Raw genomic sequence first — 19333 nt, 5'->3', positions numbered from 1 at the left:
TGGAATGGCATCTTTCATATCTTTGTAACATAGCCAATTTCTGTTCACACACATTATACAGAATGAACAATCAACCTTCAACCTGGAGCCACTGTTTTTTTTTTTTTAATCTATGTCATTAAATTCATCCTGAAATCTGATCAAGGTGATAATGTGTTGGTAGCAGGTGCCTAAAAGGTATGACTTGAACATGTTTATACAGTACATAATTATAATCTATAGCCCATCAAAGATTAGTTCAATGTTAGTGAATACAAGACTCATTCCAATGCATGAGAATTAACATTTTCCATTAGCATAATAATCGTTTAAGTTACTCTATCTTAAAATGGTCTAGAAATCCTTTACTCAACTAAAACAGATATTGCTTAGATTAAATGATACAGTTAAAACTTGACCTGGAAATCTTGATTGAAGTGAGTTTATCTCCAATCCATTCTAGTTACTTTGTTTTAAAATATTCTAATAATCTAATTAGAATATTAAAACATTCTAATTATGCTTTTTCTCTGGAATCCAGAATAAAATTCAATTCTAGGGTGTTTCTCCTTGATTAAATCACACTCTACTTTTTCACATGATATTACTTATGTTTATACCCTATTTCATATCTACTGGGGGGTAACTTGCCATTGTTCCTAAATTATTCTGTGCTTACCTGAGGACAAAAATCTCTGTCTTTCAACCTGAGTGTGTGTGTGTGTGTGTGTGTGTGTGTTCTCCAGTACTAAACCACAAGAGCTATTCATGTGGCTGTGTCATTTGCTAAGTGTTTAAGGTTTTTCTCCAGCAATGGCACTGACTGGCTCATGGAAGTACAGTGGAGCAAATACTGTACTGGGAAGATAACTGGCACCTAGGTTCTACTCCCAGTTTTACTGCTAACCGATGTGCTGTATTGGCAACTTATTTTGCTTTCCCATACCTGTTTGTTCATCTACAAAATGGGGTTGTTTGTTTTAAAGGAAGATATTTGTTAATTTAAGAAACAAGAATCAATTGCATCAAATTAAAGTGAATGAAATTTTTTCACAGCCTCACAAACAGCTGTTCCTTTTGTAGCAAGAGATGAAGCTAATTAGATTTTTATGGTATTTTACAGAAATGCAGAATACTTTATTCACCAATATATTTAGTTACACTGACATTATAGTTCTGGTATATTACATCAGTTAGCTTAAGAAAGAGCCTATTTACTATAAGCTTCAGTGCTTATAAGAATGATGTAGCATGAGTAAACATACACATATATCAATATTTTGGTGGAAAAACATTGCAAATGGTGGATGTTTCACTTCTGCCGATTTCTTCTACTCTTTCAAAATTGGGCAGTGAGCTGTGGACTAGGAGTCCTCTGTTTCCTTTGAATATTTTGCTGGCACACAGTAGTCACTCAAGAGATAAAACTGTATTATTTGGTATAGTATTATATGGTATGCTCTACATGTAAATGTCTAAGAGAGAGAATGAGGAAAAAAAAAAGGTCAATGAAATGAGATGATAAGCCACAGACTGGGAGAAAATAATTGTAAAAAACACACCTGATAAAGGTCTGTTATCCAAAATACACAAACAATTCTTAAAACTCAATAATAAGATGAACAACCCAATTAAAAACTGGACAATAGAACTGAGCACCTTACCAAAGAAGATATACACATGAGAAGTAAGCATATGAAAAAATGTTCAACATCATAAGTCATTAGGGAATTGCAAATTAAAACAACAATGAGATATCACTAGATACTTACTAGAAAGGCTAAAAATCCAAAACACTGGCCACACCAAATCCTACTGAGAATGTGGAAGAACAGGGTGGGAATGCAAAATGGTATAGCTACTTTGGAAGACATTTTGGCAGTTTCTTACAAAACTAAATATATTCTTATCATACAATCCAGCAATCACAGTCCTTGGTATTTACCCAAGTGAATTGAAAGTTTATGTTCCTACACAAAAACCTGCACACAAATGTTTATAGCAGATTTATTCATAATTGCCAAAACTTGGAAGCAACCAAGATACCCTTCAGTAGGTGAATGGATAAACGGTGGTATATCCAGAGAATGGAATATTATTCCTTGCTAAAAAGAAATGAGCTATCTAGCAGTGAAAAGACACGGAGGAAACAAACGCATATTAATAAGTGAAAGAAGACAATCTGAAAAGGTAACATACTGTATGATTCCAACAATATGACATTCTGGAAAAGGCAAAACTATGGAGACAGTAAAAAGATCAAGGGTGAGCAGGGAGGGAGGAACGAATAGGCAGAGCACAGAGAGTTTTTAGGGTTGTGAAACTGTATGATACTACAATGGTAGATACATGTAACTGTATTGTCAAGACCCCTAGAATACACAACACCAAAAGTAAACCCTAATGTAAACTATGGACTTTGGGTGATAATGATGTGTCACTGTAGGTTCACTGATTGTAACAAATGTACCACTGTGGTGCAGGACCTCAACAGCTGGGAAGGTTGTGTGTGTAAGGATGGGGTGGGGAGGAGGAGTAATACAGGAACTCTCTGTAGTTTCCGCCTAATTTTGCTATGAACCTAAATGTGCTCTAAAAAACAAAATTTGTTACTTAAAAAAAGGGGAGAATATTTTTTTCCTTCCTCTTTGTCCCGTCCATCTTTTAGAGAAGTGACCTCAAAGAATTATCTAATACAGTAAATAATTAATTGCAAACACAGTGTAATAGGGCACAAAGAAGTAAATAATCAACCCTTCTTAGGGACACTGAGAAAGGCTCCACAGAGGGCATGATGCCTGAGTCTTATGACTAAGGAATTTTCCAAGCTGAGAAAAGAGATGGTGGTGGTTAGGAGAGAACCTCTTAGGAAGGAGATCTCACGTCCGTTCTGGAGGCAGTAAAAATCTTGGTATGGTCAGAGTGCAGGATGGGAAGCAGATGAAGCTGGAGGGGAAAACAGGTCTTGGGATGGAGGGCCTCCTGTGCTCACTTGAGCAGTTTGGATTTAACCCTGCGGTCATGGGAAGCATTGAAGAATTTTAATTGGAGATGCTGACATGATTAGAGTTAGAAAAGGGATTTAAAAAGAGGCAGGATTAGAAGAGAAACCATTAAACATTGGAGCCATCATTCAAACCAGCTTATTTGGCTACAAAACACAGGGGATGTGGGTGGTGGAGGGCGCTTTAGGAGAATGGTGAAGATTTGGAAGACTGCAGTAAGGAATGGAAAAAGCTGATCCACAGGACATAAAAGGATCATCAGGGGGAATTTTGGCCCCTGCTGAGGTTTGTAAATTGGAAGTGATAACTTGAACAGCTGTACTCTCTTCTCTAGTTGTACTCAGTGCCCTGGGAATAAAAGTGAAGGACAAGAAAGGGAAGATTGATCTAAGTTTGTGGATTCTTAGAGTGACTACCGTGCACAGAAGAAGAGGCAAAAAAAATTTGAGGGTGTTAGAAAAACATTGAAGTGATACACCACAGGATTTAGGTTGGATGAGGAAAGGGGTAAAGCCAGAAGGGGCTTATGGAGAGGGAAAAGGGCAGGGGTTATAGGAGTGCTTAAATTCTTTGATATCTACTGGTAGGTAACTTGCCATTGTTCCTAAACTGTATACCAGAGTTGGTGATTTTTGAGATGGAGCACTTCATGGTATTGAAAAGGATGTGCGTATTGAGTTGCTGAAGCAGAAATAAAGTTATTTAGAATTATGGAAATAAAGCAACTGATGATAAGAGGTGAGGGAGAGAAGACTTTTAGACGATTGCCAAAGACCTGAAAGTCTTGGGAAGGTTTGATGGTGGTAATGAGGGGAAGGTGAAAGCTCCAGGAGACTTGGGGAAGAGGCTGGACTAAGCTGCACAGATTGGAGAAGAGAGTTTGTGAGAAAACAGATGACCAGAGGGGATTCTATTAGAGTGGAGGTCCCAGGTGACATGCTCCAGGCCCTGGTTGGTACTGAGGGCCCGGACTCTGCTCAAGTCTGGTCAAAGCTTCCAAAGAGTGGTTAAAGGAGCTTTACACTAACTTTTAAAAGTACTAGAGAAGTTATGAGGCACTGATTTCATTAGTCCAACAGAGAGGCGCTCGAGCTCATCTGCCTTACAAATCATCTAAAATTTATCAAGTAACTTTAAAAATTCTTACACCTGTTGGTGCAGATCAGTTTTAAGTTAATTTTTCCAAAGTTTCTATAACCTAGTTATATTTTTCATCTCCGAAAAATAATAAAACTGGTTTATATTTCTTATAAATCATAGTTCTATCATTTTCAATATCTGTTTTTTAATCAGTCCATAGGCCATTATATTCTCATATAACAGGCATCCAATTATACCTTTTGATGTTCAATGACTGATCTTTTTTAAAGCTGAATAATGCTCCATTGTACACATACACTTCATTTTCCCTACCCATTCATCTGCTGTTGGAAATTTGGGTTGTTTCCTTATCTTTGTATAGTGAATTATGCTATAATGAACACTGGAGTGCAAATATCTGTTTGAGACCCTGATTTCAATTCTTTTGGACATATACCCAGAAGTGAGATTGCTGTATCATATGGTAGTTCTACTTTTAATTTCTGAGTAACCTCCATACTGTTTTCCATGAGGCAACATGGATAAACCTAGAGGACACGATGCTAAGTGAAATAAGCCAGTTACAAAAATACTGCATGATTCTACTTATAGGAAGTATCTAAAATAGTCACTCACAGAGGCAGAGAATAGCATGGTGGTTGTCAGGGGCTGAGGGGAGGAGGGAAGGGAAATTGTTGCTCAATGGATATAAAGTTTCTGTTATGCAAGGTGAATACGTTTTAAAGAATCTGCTGTACAACATATTACCTGTAGTTACCAATGTGGTACTGTGCACTTCAAAATACTTTAAGAGGATAGTTCTCACGTTAAATGTTCTTAGCATGAAATAAACAAACGAATCAAAGAACACAAAGAAATGTTTGGAGGTGATGGATATGTTTAGTACCTTGATTGTGATGACGGTATCACAGGTGTTTGCATATGTCCAAATTCATCAAAATGTCTACATTAAATATGTGCAATTTGTGTATATCAATTATGCCTTAGTAAAGCTTAAAAGAAAGAAGAGTACTGATTTAATATTATAGTTTAAATTGCCAGGAAAATTGTTCATTAGTTATTACATAGAAACTGTGTTACATAATTAGTTGACTAGTAGTAGTAAAGCGAACTGAAGTTAGTGTTGGTGGAGAAGGGGACTCTAATTTCTGAGTGACTTTTACTGCAGGTATATTTCCTCAGCCTTAGTGGTCCTTTTTCCAAACAATATGGTCTCCCTTTTCTTCTGCTTCACTAGAATCTCTTTCTTGTCCTTTAATTGTCTTTTTCTGAACTGTTTAAAATTTATCAGCGGGGTCACAGAAAAAGTGATCAGCTAAATTGCTGTTCTCTCTAAGTTTACATAGGGGAAAGGGAATTCTTGTCCCTCCTTCCATATGGGTTTAGTATTAGTTTAGTATTCTATTGACCATTTTGTCATTACATATCCAATCCTAAATGGACTCCTAGCTGGAGAAAATTATTCACTTTAGGAGTCATGGAATAATGTGGGAAGGGAATAAAAGGGACTCCTTTCCCTCTGTTTTCTATCATTAAGAGGGGAATATAACCACATTTTTCCTCAAAACTAATATAAAATTCTAGATGTTTGTTTTGGGCAGTTAAAAAATCATATCCTAATTTGTTATCAGGCTTCAGTTTTGGTTTCCCGTCATTAGAAAACATTACCCTGGCTTTGATGATGGTTGGCCGAGGATCCAAGATGCCTTGCATCTTTCTCAGTGCAGGCACAACAAAGAGATTGCAGGTGACCACGGCTGACACAGGATTCCCTGAAAGTCAACCAAGCAGTTATTTATAGTACACACATAAAAATTTGCCAAATAATTATGACTGTCTATACCTTCAGGTATCATAGAGAGTGAAATGACTAACCACTAGCATTCCTCTTCTGAATCACCTTGAATCCAAAAGGATGCCAGAATAGAGCTGTAGTCAACCAAATGCCACAGAGGGTGTAAATATTTGGATCTAGCAGTGAAACGCAGATATTTCTGATGCACAGAAGCTGTTTGACACCATTTATATCTGCTTTCCTGAGAGCCGTACATTGAAAGCCTTTAGTAATGAGTTTGCACTTGCTATTTTTAAAATGTTCTAAAATTACCATAGTAGTACATGCTCAGTGCAAAAAAAATTTAGCAAGTAGGATAAGAATAAAGAAATTTATCCATAATCCCCTCTAACCAGAAATTTCTTTAAACCAAAAATATAAAACTAAATGATTTAAGATGTGAAGGACTTGAAGGCAAATACTCTTAGGAACTGAATTATGTTCCCCTCAAATTCATATGTTGAAGTCTTAACCCCCAATGTGACTGTATTTGGAGAAAGGACCTCTAAAGAGGTAACCAAAATTACATGAGGTTGTAAGGGTGAGGCCCTAATCCAATAGGACTGGTATCCTTATAAAAAGAGGAAGAAACACGAGTGTGTATACACAGAAGAAAGGCCATGTGAAGACACTGAGAGAAGGTGGCCATCTGCAAGCAAGGAAGAAAGATCGTAACAGAAACCAACCTTGCTGGCACCTTGATCTTAGACTTTCAGTCTTCAGAACTGTGAGAAAATAAATTTCTGTTGTTTAAGCCACCCAGTCTGTGATATTCTGTTATGGCAGCCTGAGCAGATTAATACAAATACCAAGTTCTTTTGCAGTTATAAGAAAAATTTGAGGAATTCAACTGTACCTCTCCAAGAAGAAATCTGGGTGTGTCATGCACTTCAAAGAGAGGTAAGGTGGGCTATGAAAAAATGACTGAGCTGAGAATAACAGATTTAGCTTCTTGTGTGGTATTGTTAACTAACCAAGCCATGCGACCCAGGCAAGAGTTCCAAACCTTTCTGGGTCTAACGTTACTCATCCACAAAATGAAAGGTTTGGATGATATGATTCTTAATATTCCTTTTGGTTCTAAAATTCAAATTTTACTAATACTTTTATACAGTGGTATGTGAGTATGCATATATATATAGAGAGGGGGTGGGGAATGCTTATTATATTTTAGGTTCCCTTGGCCTGGCTTTGTGCCGCTAATTTCATCATCAAAATAAAAGCAATGGTCAGTTTAGCCTATTACTAGCTAAAACCATACCTTTAATTTTCTTCTACCACAAAAGCAGTTAAGAATAGTTTTTTTTTAAGTTGTTAAAAAAAGTTGTGATGAGTGACATTGATTATTTCAATAGAAAAAGTGAGTTGTCCCACAGAACAGCAGACTCTTAATGAGAATCAATTGCTTTCCTCTTGCCTCAAAATACAAACAGATGGAAATTTTTCTGGAAAAGCAAAAAAAAGGAAAAAAAAAAAGAAAAAGAAATAAGAAAGCTATTGTTCAACAATGATTACAGTATTCTTGTAATGCTACTGTTTTATAAAATTACTCTATAAAAAATGAATTGCTCTATATAAGAAAAGGGACTGGAAAAATCAACACCAAGAAAATTGCAAATAGTGGTTATTTCAGGGGGAGGGAGATTATGGATAACATTTCTTAATGCTTATCTGTGTTTTCTAATGTTTTTACAGTGAACACGTTACTATAGTTATTTTAAAAAGTTAAAAAAAAAACAAGTAGATAACACATAACTTTTCAACTGCGTTAGAACTTATCAAGATTAGTAATGGCTTTAATTGCAAGGACCTTAAGAAACCAAAAATCCAATTCTGAGTTTTCAAATCCTTATAAAAAGAACCACTTTGCTGGTTCTACAATCTGAACATGTGAATTGTTGCTGCCCTCTTTTGGTACTTTCAGGCTGAGCAGTGAAAATCTCAAAGTAGCAATTTGAAAATAGGCTATTTAATTATAACTTCTTTGGCAGATCAACAACACTTAGTAATGGCAAAATAGGCTCCCACTATAACATACTTCGTAGGTCAAGTCATATCTTCTGTAGACAACAAAAACAGTCTCTTCTAGTCAAAATGAAGCTAGGAAGATGATCTCATTTCTCTATTTAATGGTTTTCAGAGTATCTAGGGATGTATTAAAGGCCCTAAGGAGTTTTGTACCACAGAAATATTTCGAGGACTAAAACTTTATTTACATGACCTCGCTCTTAAAATTTCCTATATGAGAGAAACATACTCTCTTTTATGCTTACAGATAGGGGCTTTAAACATGTTTTTAAAGTTCTAAAATTTTCTGCCTGCCTTCTTTTCTTTCTATCTGTACTTTGAGCTTTATTTAATATAAAAAAGCAGGTAAATATTCCAAAGCCACCAGACTTGTACATCTGAAAGGAATAAGTAGGTTATTTTCTAAAGGAATCTATGCCAAAAAATAGAGAATGGGACACTGCTACAGATCAGAGGATAATTTTTAAAATTGAAAAAAATAAGTAGATATACAAAATTTCTAAACTGCTTTAGAATTTATTAAGATTAGTAATGGCTTTAAAACATGGCTTTAAATGCACAGCCAAAGTCCAAAAATTGTAAACTGAACCACTTTGCTTTTTCTATAATCTGAACATGTGAGTTTCTGCTCACGTGGGAGAGGGTGGGGATAATGATGTGGTCAGACTGATGATGCCTGGGATTTGGCTGAGAAGCATCAGTATTTGAAGCCCCTCCTTCCGTGTTGCTGCTATCCCCAACCAGTCCAAATCTGGTGAGAACCAAAGGCAGCTTTATATTTTTTTGTTCTAGTATTTCCATAGGCGATTCAAGGCCCTTTGGCCCCTTGAGCATAATACTCTAGTTGTGAGAGGTAATTATACTGCTAACTTTGACCAATTTCCTGTAAGGAAAAGCAGGTGCCCCAGAAAGATGTAGTGACAGTTAACTCCTGATTATCATCTTAGGGTCTGGAATGTGCTTTGAAAGATACTAATTTGACTTTCACACCAACCCTAATTAGCCTCATTTTATAGATGAAGAAACAGCTTCAGAGAGGTTATGTGATTTGCCCAAGGTCATACAGTATGAAAAGCTGGGATTTGAACCCAGGTCTTTCAGATTCCAAATCATGCGCTCTGATAGGGGACTGGTCACCTGGGAAACAAAAAGATTTTGGTCATTTTTCCAGAAAAAGCAAAAGAAACTATTTCAATTATTCTTACCTGGTAGGGCAAAGATTATTTTTCGTACACCATCAATATCCAAAGTTGCAAATGTCGTTGGCAGGCTAGAGGAAAAGTAGAGGTTGTTTGTTAGTGACTGCTAAGCAATCTGAGGAGTAAATACTGCAGTTTTCTTGTTACATTGTTCCTCATACAGGTCACCTATCGTGTAAAAGTACTTTTCTGTTGACCCTCCTTTAAATCTTTATAACCTGAAGTGTTTCAAGAGCATTTAAATTAATTCTTTTTTAGCATCTTCTGTTTTCAAGTAACCAAACTTCCTGGTTTTCTGTAGTTTACTTTTTTTTCCTTCTTGCCAGTGCCATAGAAGCTTATCCCAAATCCTGGAGTTTCTCCACCCCTCTAGTTAACAATGTCTATACGTTTTTTTTTTTTCTGCTGGAGAATAACAATCATTCTTTTTATCTGAAGACTACCTGGTAATACATGTCTATCAGATAACTACCTATTGTTCAAGATGAGTATTTCTCAGCCCTTTAAGACTATACTCAGCAATAGACATAAAAGCTTCCCTCCTATGAAGGGAATGTTTTGAAATGTCAAAATAAATAAAATACCATGACTAGAACAAAATTAAAGCAATAGTAATTTAAAAATATTATCAAATTATACTTCCTCAAAAGTCTGACATGAACCCTCATCATGGGGGTGTGGAGAGGGGTGTGAGTGTGAAGAGGGCAGGTGGTTAATAATGGTGTTTTTTTTCTATTGACTACCCTTAATATAGAATTTCAGCTAAAATTTTTATTACATTAATGAAACTTGAGTGATGCAAAATTCTTAGGGAATGCTGAAATTTCCAAGTAGCTGAAAAATTACCCTTTTAAGCACCCAAATTGTTTTTCTTTTTACTATTTTTGCTCGTTGGTTGAAAGAAGAAAGGATCACTCACTCAATACCTTTTGCAATAATATGATGAACATTAACATTTTTGATGAATTGCAGCCATCATTATGAATTGATTCTACTCTGCTATGATACAGAGATTTTGGGTCACAGGGGTATTAAACCATAACATGACAGTACACGTGGTGGTGTTTCTATAGTTCTTGTTTCTGTTTTTTTTCCCCTAGTTTTTTTTATGTAGGTCCCCATAATGCTAGACTGCCATCATCTTGACCCTTAAAGCTGGCCTTAGGTTTGGGAACCAGAGAGCAGTAGTAATAGTTATACTGTTGGAATGATAATAATAATAGTAATAATAGAAGTTACTATTTTTAAAGAAATATCTAAACATTATATCCATTATTTCATTTAATTCTTACAATAATCCCATGAGGTGACAATTGTCATCCCATTTTACAGATGAGGAAAATGAGACTCAGAGAGATTAAGCAATTTGGCCAAAATCACTCAGATACTAAGATTTGAACCAAGGTTTTTCTAACTTTATGGCTCATAATTAGATAAGGCTCTCATAGGGGACACTGTGAAGTGTTATTACATGGACTTCGTAACATCTATTTTTGGCTACTCTGAGGCCTTTTTTGCTTACTTCCTGATTCTTTGCTGTGTTTTAGAAAACTGAGATTAGACTGTCATATCCATTTATAGATAGGTTATTTGGCAATGACTGTTACTGTGTGATGAAAATAATTTCCAAGATACATTTTTGACAACAGCTATGCTCACTGTAGATGACCCATAAAAACTGTGATTGGTAGATGTGGTTGATAATATTCCAAATGCTTTTTGAGTATCTCCATGTCTAAAAGGAAAGAGGTTAATTGCATTCTGAATGCACTGTATGTGGGAAGAGCAAAGCTAAATTGTTCTTGAGCTTTTTTATATTTCTTCTTATTCTACTATTAAGTAGCAATTACCTTTAATTCTTCTTATCTTCAGACAAGTATAAAATTCTGGCCAATTAAAGGAAGCCCACTTAAAGTTCTAAACCATTTTTTTTTTAATAGCAAACTAACACACATAATAAGATTGAGGAGGGAATGCATTACACCTTCCTTCTACTATATTTAAAGCCAATTTAAATCATCTTTTGAACCTTGCAGACAGCTACTGTGATTTCTCTGAAGGTACTCATTTTAAAAAGATTCCATTACAATAAAACATTTTGTTATGTGCACTGCTATCATGAGTGTTTTATTGCTAGACTGTGAAGTTTTTGTTTAGGATCTGGAAAGCCATTTCCTTGAAACTCAACACCTATTGTTCATTTTTCCTCTTGAGATCAGAATGTAACAGCTTTTATACAATAACCGAAGTCACAGAATATTATGACTTTAAGGGAGGAGAATAAACAGTATGAACTGATGAACTCCTACAGCTGAAGTAAGTGGTAAGTAATAGACTAAAAATAAAATAAGTACCAAAATTATACATCATGGGTGCTGAGATTAATTTAAATAATAGATAATTTAAATAATAGATATTATACAAATATTTCTCCTCTAGAACTGAGGGTAAGTAATGTCAGCTTCTTTCTCACTGCAAAGGAATAATCAATTCAATTTTTGAGATTAGTGAGAAGTACATTGACATACTTTTGGGATGTCCTCTGTATTCTAATCAAATTAGTACTGCCCATGGGGACAGAGTAAAAAAAAGCCTGTGTACTCATAGCATAATAATATTTGCTTAAGACAAGATATTCTTAATAAGAATGATCCCAGTCCAACACCTTCAATAGTAAAAGGGCCTTGTCAGTGGCAGCATATCAGAGCAACTACAGAAATACAATGCCAAGAATTCTAAATTCTATTACATTGTGGAGAAGGCTTTAGGGACAATCTTAACTTCATACTTAAATGTAAAGCCTGATCTCTGCCTTAGAACTAACACAAGGTATCCAATAAATCAGGGGATTAGGAGGGCTGGCTTAACACTTAAAAAAGGTTTCTGGAATTTGCTGCTAGTTCCCATGGCTCACTTGTAACAAATGGTAAGTCCCACCTCTACTTTCTCTTAGGGTTCATATGAGCACCCATCAGAGTATGACCCTGAACTAAAGCATCATTACTGTTGTCCCTGACAGCACGGAGGTGTGCTGGAATGCTCACCCACACACTGAGGGCTTTCAACAGTGTTTTTATAATGTTTACATATCACAGGTTTATAGAGGAGCAGGGGTCTGAACAGGCAGGCTGTTGTTTAAAGACATGGCCACACATATTTTATCAACACCAATGTTTGCATTCTTTGAGGATTTACAATGGATTACAGAACCTCCATTAGCCCTTCCTGAGGGAGCTATTAGTTTTCAGGAGATATGCAAGATCTAGGTATGTGGTTACTTTTCTTTCCTCTTGGGAGGTAGTAAGAAGCAGTATGAAACACTATTCATGAAGTATTCTTACAAAAAAAAATTGAATCTGAATCTTATCAAACCTTTAGATCTAACTTCTGATGTACAGAATATACTGGAGAGAGACAGGAACAAATTAAATGCCACCACAAGGAAGCAATCAGCCAAATCCATTCACTAGGACAAAACTAGGACAAAAGATTCAGTTGCTTCAGCAAGTCAGTGGCATGCCAAAAAACGAGGGCGGTGGTTGGTAAATGTTCCTGTTTAATAGAAACTTAACCAAATACAGTGAGTAGACCTGACTCGAATCCTAATTCAAACAAAACATATGTAAGAAGGCATACTTTTCCTTGACATTTGGGAGAATTTTCAAATACGATCAGGGTGTTAGATGATACTGAGGTATTCTTATTTATTTTGTTAGCTGAGATAATACCATTGTGATTATGTAAGATAATGTAACTGCTTACATATGTAACTGCTGTTGTTATTAATATCTGAGACGTATACTAAAATGACATGTCTAGAACTTGCTTTAAAACAATCCAGCCCTCTGTCCCCCCAAAAAGGTGAAGAAGGGGATTGATAAAACGATTATGGAAAAATGTTGATAGTTACTGAAGTTGGGTGATGGGTATATGGGGTTTCATTGTACTCCCTGCTTTTGTGTACGTTTGAGAATTTTCATACTGAAATGTTTTTTAACTGAGAGAAAGAAGCAGAAAAAGAGAAGGAAGGAACTAGACATGAGAATTAAAGGGGAGAAAAGGTTTGGAAAGTTGTTTTGCTTTGTTTAAACCAGACCCAGTGATTTATAAAGATGAATTCCCATTTCAGATAGGACATACACTTGTTCAAAGAACTCTAATACTATAATATTTCTTTTATTAGAATAAATAATCCATAATAGAAAATGTAAAAAGAAAGCATTTAAAAACTTTGTTAGTCAAAGCAAGCCAAACCAACCCCATATATTAGATAACAAGATTATTTTCATACCCTGGTTTCATAAAAACCCTGCCAAAATGGATCTGGGCATGAAGATCAATGTCCAGCACCTGCTTGAGATAGTCCTGCAAATATGAAAAATAATCACTTTACTTTCGAACATTCTAATATCAGACTTTCAAACTTTAAATGAAAAAAAAAATAAATTTATAAGATTGAAATGAAAAGAAACACCTTATTTTAGTGAAGTTGATTTAAGACAAATATTCCTTCATTCCTCATTCATTTATTCATTCAGTAAATATTTACTGAGCACCTGGTATATGTTGAGTATCAATCTATGTACAGGGAGATACAGCCTTGAGCAAAAGAGACAATGTCCCTTCCTTCATAAAAGGTACATTCTAATAGAAGTAGTTAGATAGTAAACCAAGTAACCACATTAACATATAAATCATTACTTGATAGGTTGCTGTCTCTCTTTTAAGACAGAATTTTATGTCTGAGAAAGGATGTTAATAAATATGACTTAAGTAGCTGTGCCTGGGCAGGGAAGCCACATGTATGCATCACACACTATTCTGTCTAGTAACTTAAAATGATGCACATTCCTTGAGGAGACACTTGGACATTTGCCCACAGATTACCAAATCTAAATAAGTCAACTAAAAATTTAGGGAGGGAGCTCTAAAACAGAAAGTCAAGGGTGTTTAATTGCTCCAACTGTATATTCTGCTATTACCAACACAACCAACCTAAGGTTATGATCAACCCAGAGCCATCTGACAAAACATGATCTTTGGAAAGGAAAGGCAATACTGCCTTGTAGTTGGTTTTGTAAACATAAAGAAAAATATTGCAGTTTAAAAAGTTTCTCTTAAGTAACACAACCTCTCGGTCTATTACTGAGTTTCCTGCTCACTAATCCAAGAGTCTAGTAACCTACTAAAATTTTAAATATTTCACAAGTTATGGGACACTTTATTTTTAAAAGCTGTTTCCTTCTATCTCCACAGCCTCAGCCAACATCATCTCACCTGAATTACTGAAATAGGTCTCTCTGCCAACACTCCTGCCCTCCTCCAATTTATTCCCGCCACAGTAGTGAGAGAGGCCTCCTGGAAACAAATCTGATCAAATCAATATATAATACTTCAATAACTTCCTGGTTTCCAGAAACAAGTCTCAGCTTTTAAATATCATAGCTAAGATTCTTGTATTTTCTAGTCCCCTTTTGCCAATCATTGCTCTTATCAGGCAATCCTTTTCCAAGCCCCATTCCACTTCCTTAATCTCTCTCTCTCTACATTCCAGCAGGACTATATTGCTGTCAGGTTTTACACTTTCTTGCCTCAAATCTTTGAAAATGTTCTTCCTTCCATTTAGAATACTCTTTCTTTCCACCCTCTTCTCTCTCAATCTCTGAGATGACTCTCAATCTCAGTCATCTTCTCAGCCTCCCCTGAATTCCCAGGGCTGGATAGTAGATTGATTATTGATTTATGTTTATTTTTAGGTTATATTATTAGATGCAATAATTTAGAATTTACTTGATAAACTGATCCATGTAAATATATGAATAGGAAATGTCCCTCCACCTAATATCTAGTAATCCTTTTTATCTTAATTTTCTCTGATATCAAGAGAGTCATACCAGCTATCTTTCCTTGTAACATTTTTCTCATCTTTTACTTTCAATGAGCTGTGTCCTTATATTTAAGGTGGGTCTCTTATAAGCATCATGCAATTTGTTGTTTTGTAAAATCCAGAGTGACAATTTTTAATTGGAGGACTCAGTCCATTTACATTTAATATAATTATTGCTATAAATGGGGTTTAAAACTATAGCCCTCCTATTCATTACCTATTTGTCACTTTTGTTTTTATTTCTTTTTCTTCTTTCATGTCTTCTTTCAATTCACCAAAATTTTTTTGTTATTTAATTTTCTTTCTCTTCTATTTGTTAGTTACACATTCTCTTATTATTTTAGTGGTTATTTTAGAGATTACAACATGCATTCTTAACTTACTACAATCTATCATAATTTGGTATTTTTATCACTTCCCAATGTAAGAACTTTAAAACATGTTAACTCCATCCATTCCTCCTTCCTTTTTGTGCTATCATGTATCATATATTCTATATACATTATAAATATGTGTGTATATATATAACTATTATATATATACATTCTACATATACTATACAAATATATACTCTATATATTCAATATATAATATTTATACACATTTAAACCTCAAGATATTATCTCATATAATCAACAATTCATTTACATTTACCAACATATTAACCCTTTCCTTTGCTCTTTAGTCCTTTCTGCATTTTCATGCTTCCATAATCTTTCCCACTGAAGAACTCCCTTTAGGATAGGTCTGTTCAGTTTTTATCTAGTTCAGTTCCACACTAGCTTTTATTTTCTTTCAGCATTTTACAAATGCCATTCCATTGTTCTCTCTTTTGTTTTAGAAGTTCTGTTTTGAACACATTGTTTTTATTTTTTTAATATTTTATTTTATTTTATTTTGGCTGCGTCGGGTCTTCATTGTGGCATGTGGGCTTCTCTCTAGTTGTGGCGTGTAGGTTTTCTCTCTCTAGTTGTGGTGCACGGGCTCCAGGGCGCATGGGGTATGTAGTTTGCGGCACGTGGGCTCTTTTGTTGAGGCGTGCAAGCTTAGTAGCTGTGGTGCGTGGGCTTAGTTGCCCTGCAGCATGTGGGATCTCAGTTCCCCGACCAGGGATTGAACCTGTGTCCTCTCCATTGGAAGGCAGATTCTTTACCACTGGACCACCAGGGAAGTCCCTCCATTGTTTTCTGAGTTCCATAATTTCTGTTTAAATCATTTCTGTTAGTTCTATTTTTGGTCCTTTGAAGGTAACGTGTCCTTCTGGTAAGATTTTTCTCTTTGCCCTTGGTTTTCAGTAGTTTTGCTATGACTACCTAGGTATGGTTTCTTTGTAGTTATCCTGCTTGAGATTAGCAGAACTCCTTGAATATCTGGCTTTATGTCTTTTATTAGTTTTGGAAAACTCTCTGCCAGTATCTCTTAAATACTGCTTTTGTTCACTCTCTCCTTTCCTTTTGGGACTCCAATTACACATGTTACACCTTTCACCAAATCCCATATGTCTTTTATGCTCTTTTCCATATTTTTTCCAAATTTTCATTTGGTTTTTATAAATAGATTCTAATTTTCTAGTGAAATTCTTTACTTTGCCATTTCTTTTTCTTAAACACATTGATTACAGTTTTTAAAAGTCCATATGAGACAATATAAATGTCAGGACCATTTTTAGGGTTGTACTATCTTGTTTTCCCTTCTAAATTTTTAGTTATTTTGTGCTATGTCTGGTATTTCTGGTAAAGTCCAAACATTATATATGAAAAAAATTTAGAGGTTTTAAATGGTGATATATTCCTCCAGAAAGAATTTAATTTCTTCTGGCAGCTTAACTAAGATTACCTTGATATAATCAGAGACTGAGATAATTTGAGGCTCAATTGCAGTCTTTGCGAAGTCTGGTTTTTTTCCAGTTTGTCCTTATTCTTAGATCACAGCACTTCAAGGGTTTAAACTGAAAGCCTGAGATATTTGCCAGGGTCCCTCCTCCACGGCAGGTCTTGAACTCTTAAGACTGTTGAAAACTCTACTTATTTTCTTAGCCTTTTAGCTATTCTGTTATGCTTAGATTCTTGGCCTCTTGACCATTACATCATCCCCTGTCCCTCCTGGCTTAGGAATTAGTAAATGCCTTGAGGAAATATATGGTGAAGAATTCCAGTTCAACTTCTCTGTGGTTCACTTTTCTCTGAGATCTTGGTACCTTGAATCCCATCTGTCTTAGTTGTTCTCTTTGGACACCTTCTTTTTCTTATTCTTCAAAAAATTTAAAAGATTTACATAGCTTTTATCTATTTATTTACTTTTAATAAATTTATTTATTTATTTATTTTTGGCTGTGTTGGGTCTTTGTTGCTGTGCATGGGCTTTCTCTAGTTGCAGTGAGTGGGGGCTACTCTTTGTTGAGGTGGGCTGACTTCTCACTGCGGTGCCTTCTCTTGTTGTGGAGCATGGGCTCTAGGCACGTGGGCTTCCGCAGTTGTGGCATGGGGGCTCAGTAGTTGTGGTTCACGGGCTTAGTTGCTCCGCAGCATGTGGGATCTTCCCGGACCAGGGCTCGAACCCGTGTCCCCTGCATTGGCAGGCAGATTATTAACCACTGTGCCACCATAGCTTTTATAGTTGTCCTTGGTGGGAGAGTTGGTCCAAATAAGCCACTTCATCATAGTAGAAGCAGAAATCTCCAGGCCTTTCTTATGTGTTCTTATAATACTGTGTCCTCCTGACATCATACACTTAAGTAATACTGCAGTTGCCTGATAACAGATATGTATCCTTTATTGTATTATAAAGTTTGTGAGATCAGAAACCCTCTGTATAATGAGTCCATGGTGATTAGCACATGAGTTTCATTCATTCGCTAGTTCAACAAATATTTTTGAGTGCCTACTATGTATGAGGAATTCTATTTGTGCTAGAGATTTAATAGTGAACAAGATACACATGGTCCCTGGCACAAGGATGTCCTGTTATAGTTTACTGGAGGAGGAGACAGTCTAAAATAAGTAAAACAACAAATAAAATAACTATAAAGTGTGGTACATGCTATGAAGGAAAAAAGCAGGTGCTGGGATAGAGAATAACGGCGTGAGGTGGAGAATAAGGAAAGGCCATTTTAAAAGAGGTGGTGAGGATGAGAAGGACTCAGCCATGAGAATTGTGGAGGGATGAGAATTCCAGGCAGAGAAAAGTATATACAAAACCTTCAAGAGCAGTAAAGAGTTTGTCTAGAACTGAAAAGACAATGGAAGGTACTGAATGAATAGGAAAGAGGCATAAGGGGAGGTTGGAGAGACAGGCAGAGGCCATACATGCAGGGCCTTATGGGTAATGATACAGAATTTGGAAAGCATATATGCTCACTACATACTTGTTAAATGAATGAAAGTATTTTATTTTTCTTGAAAAAAAATCATTTCTGTTGTAAAAATGCCCCTTTTCATTCTATCTGAACATGAAGAAATGCTTCATGTTTCTTGTGATGGAAAGCTTGTACCAGACATAGCAATAAAAGCTGAGAATCATCACTGTTCTTAAATTTTTGTCTACCTACAGAAGCAGGAAGGATCTCTGTCTGATGTTCTGAAAGCTAGATCCAGATAGGAAGAAGAAACACGAATGGATGAAGGAGACAGGTCTTTCCCTCAACTCAAGTAAGAACAAACAATGTCAGATAAATTATGAAAGACTTTGAAATGGGCAAAAAAGATGATTGGATGTCCAAACAACCTTCTGGGTTATTTGTGCCTTTCACTGTCTTTGTGCTATTTTATAAAAATTAAGCTGTAGAAAACTGACGGTGAACATGACTAGTATCCAAAGAAATGCAAATTAACTCTGTTGGTGGCAGTGTAATTGATTATTCTCCTGTGGATATAGAACAGTTTTGCATCCGTTAGCAGATTGATTTCAGCATTTCTGATTACCTATAGGTGTCTCTGTTCTTTGAATTCTTAGAACCAGTTGCAACATCTTACTGGTTCCCTCATTAATGAGTTAAAAAAAATCACTGACACATTTTATAAAATAAAAAAATATGAGATTCATGATTTTATCTTTACAAAACTATACCTTAACAATTCTGAAGGCTCCACTGAGATGCCGTATTGATTTATCTGGCAAAACCAAGTAAACTCAATTGCCAGAAAAGTGCATTTTATGGGTGGCTTAAACCTGCATACATCTTTCTTTGGTTTCTGGAGTGTATGCCAAGTAGTAATAAAACCTGAAATCTGCTAACTTTTGGTTTCTCTATTTTTGCCTCCTCTATTAATTTTGGTTCTATGCATGGCCAATAAGGTATTCC

The 19333-nt window shown here is 35.7% G+C and overlaps 1 protein-coding gene across 4 annotated transcripts in view; it reads right to left on the bottom strand.

Moving 5' to 3' along the window:
• Positions 1–19333, bottom strand: part of GPHN (gephyrin) — a 626292-nt gene that overhangs the window by 3812 nt on the left and 603147 nt on the right. For all 4 annotated transcript variants that reach the window (XM_059914468.1, XM_059914469.1, XM_059914466.1 and 1 more), the window contains 3 exons: positions 13438–13511; positions 9153–9217; positions 5754–5857 (listed from right to left, as the gene is read on the bottom strand). In XM_059914468.1, coding sequence (XP_059770451.1) covers positions 5754–5857; positions 9153–9217; positions 13438–13511 — 243 coding nt within the window. The remainder of the gene's footprint in view (positions 1–5753; positions 5858–9152; positions 9218–13437; positions 13512–19333) is intronic.

Source organism: Balaenoptera ricei, chromosome 2 (genome assembly GCF_028023285.1).
Source record: "Balaenoptera ricei isolate mBalRic1 chromosome 2, mBalRic1.hap2, whole genome shotgun sequence".
NCBI lineage: Eukaryota > Metazoa > Chordata > Mammalia > Artiodactyla > Balaenopteridae > Balaenoptera > Balaenoptera ricei.
Note: the sequence above shows the minus strand (reverse complement) of the source record. Positions and strands in the feature narration are given on the sequence as shown.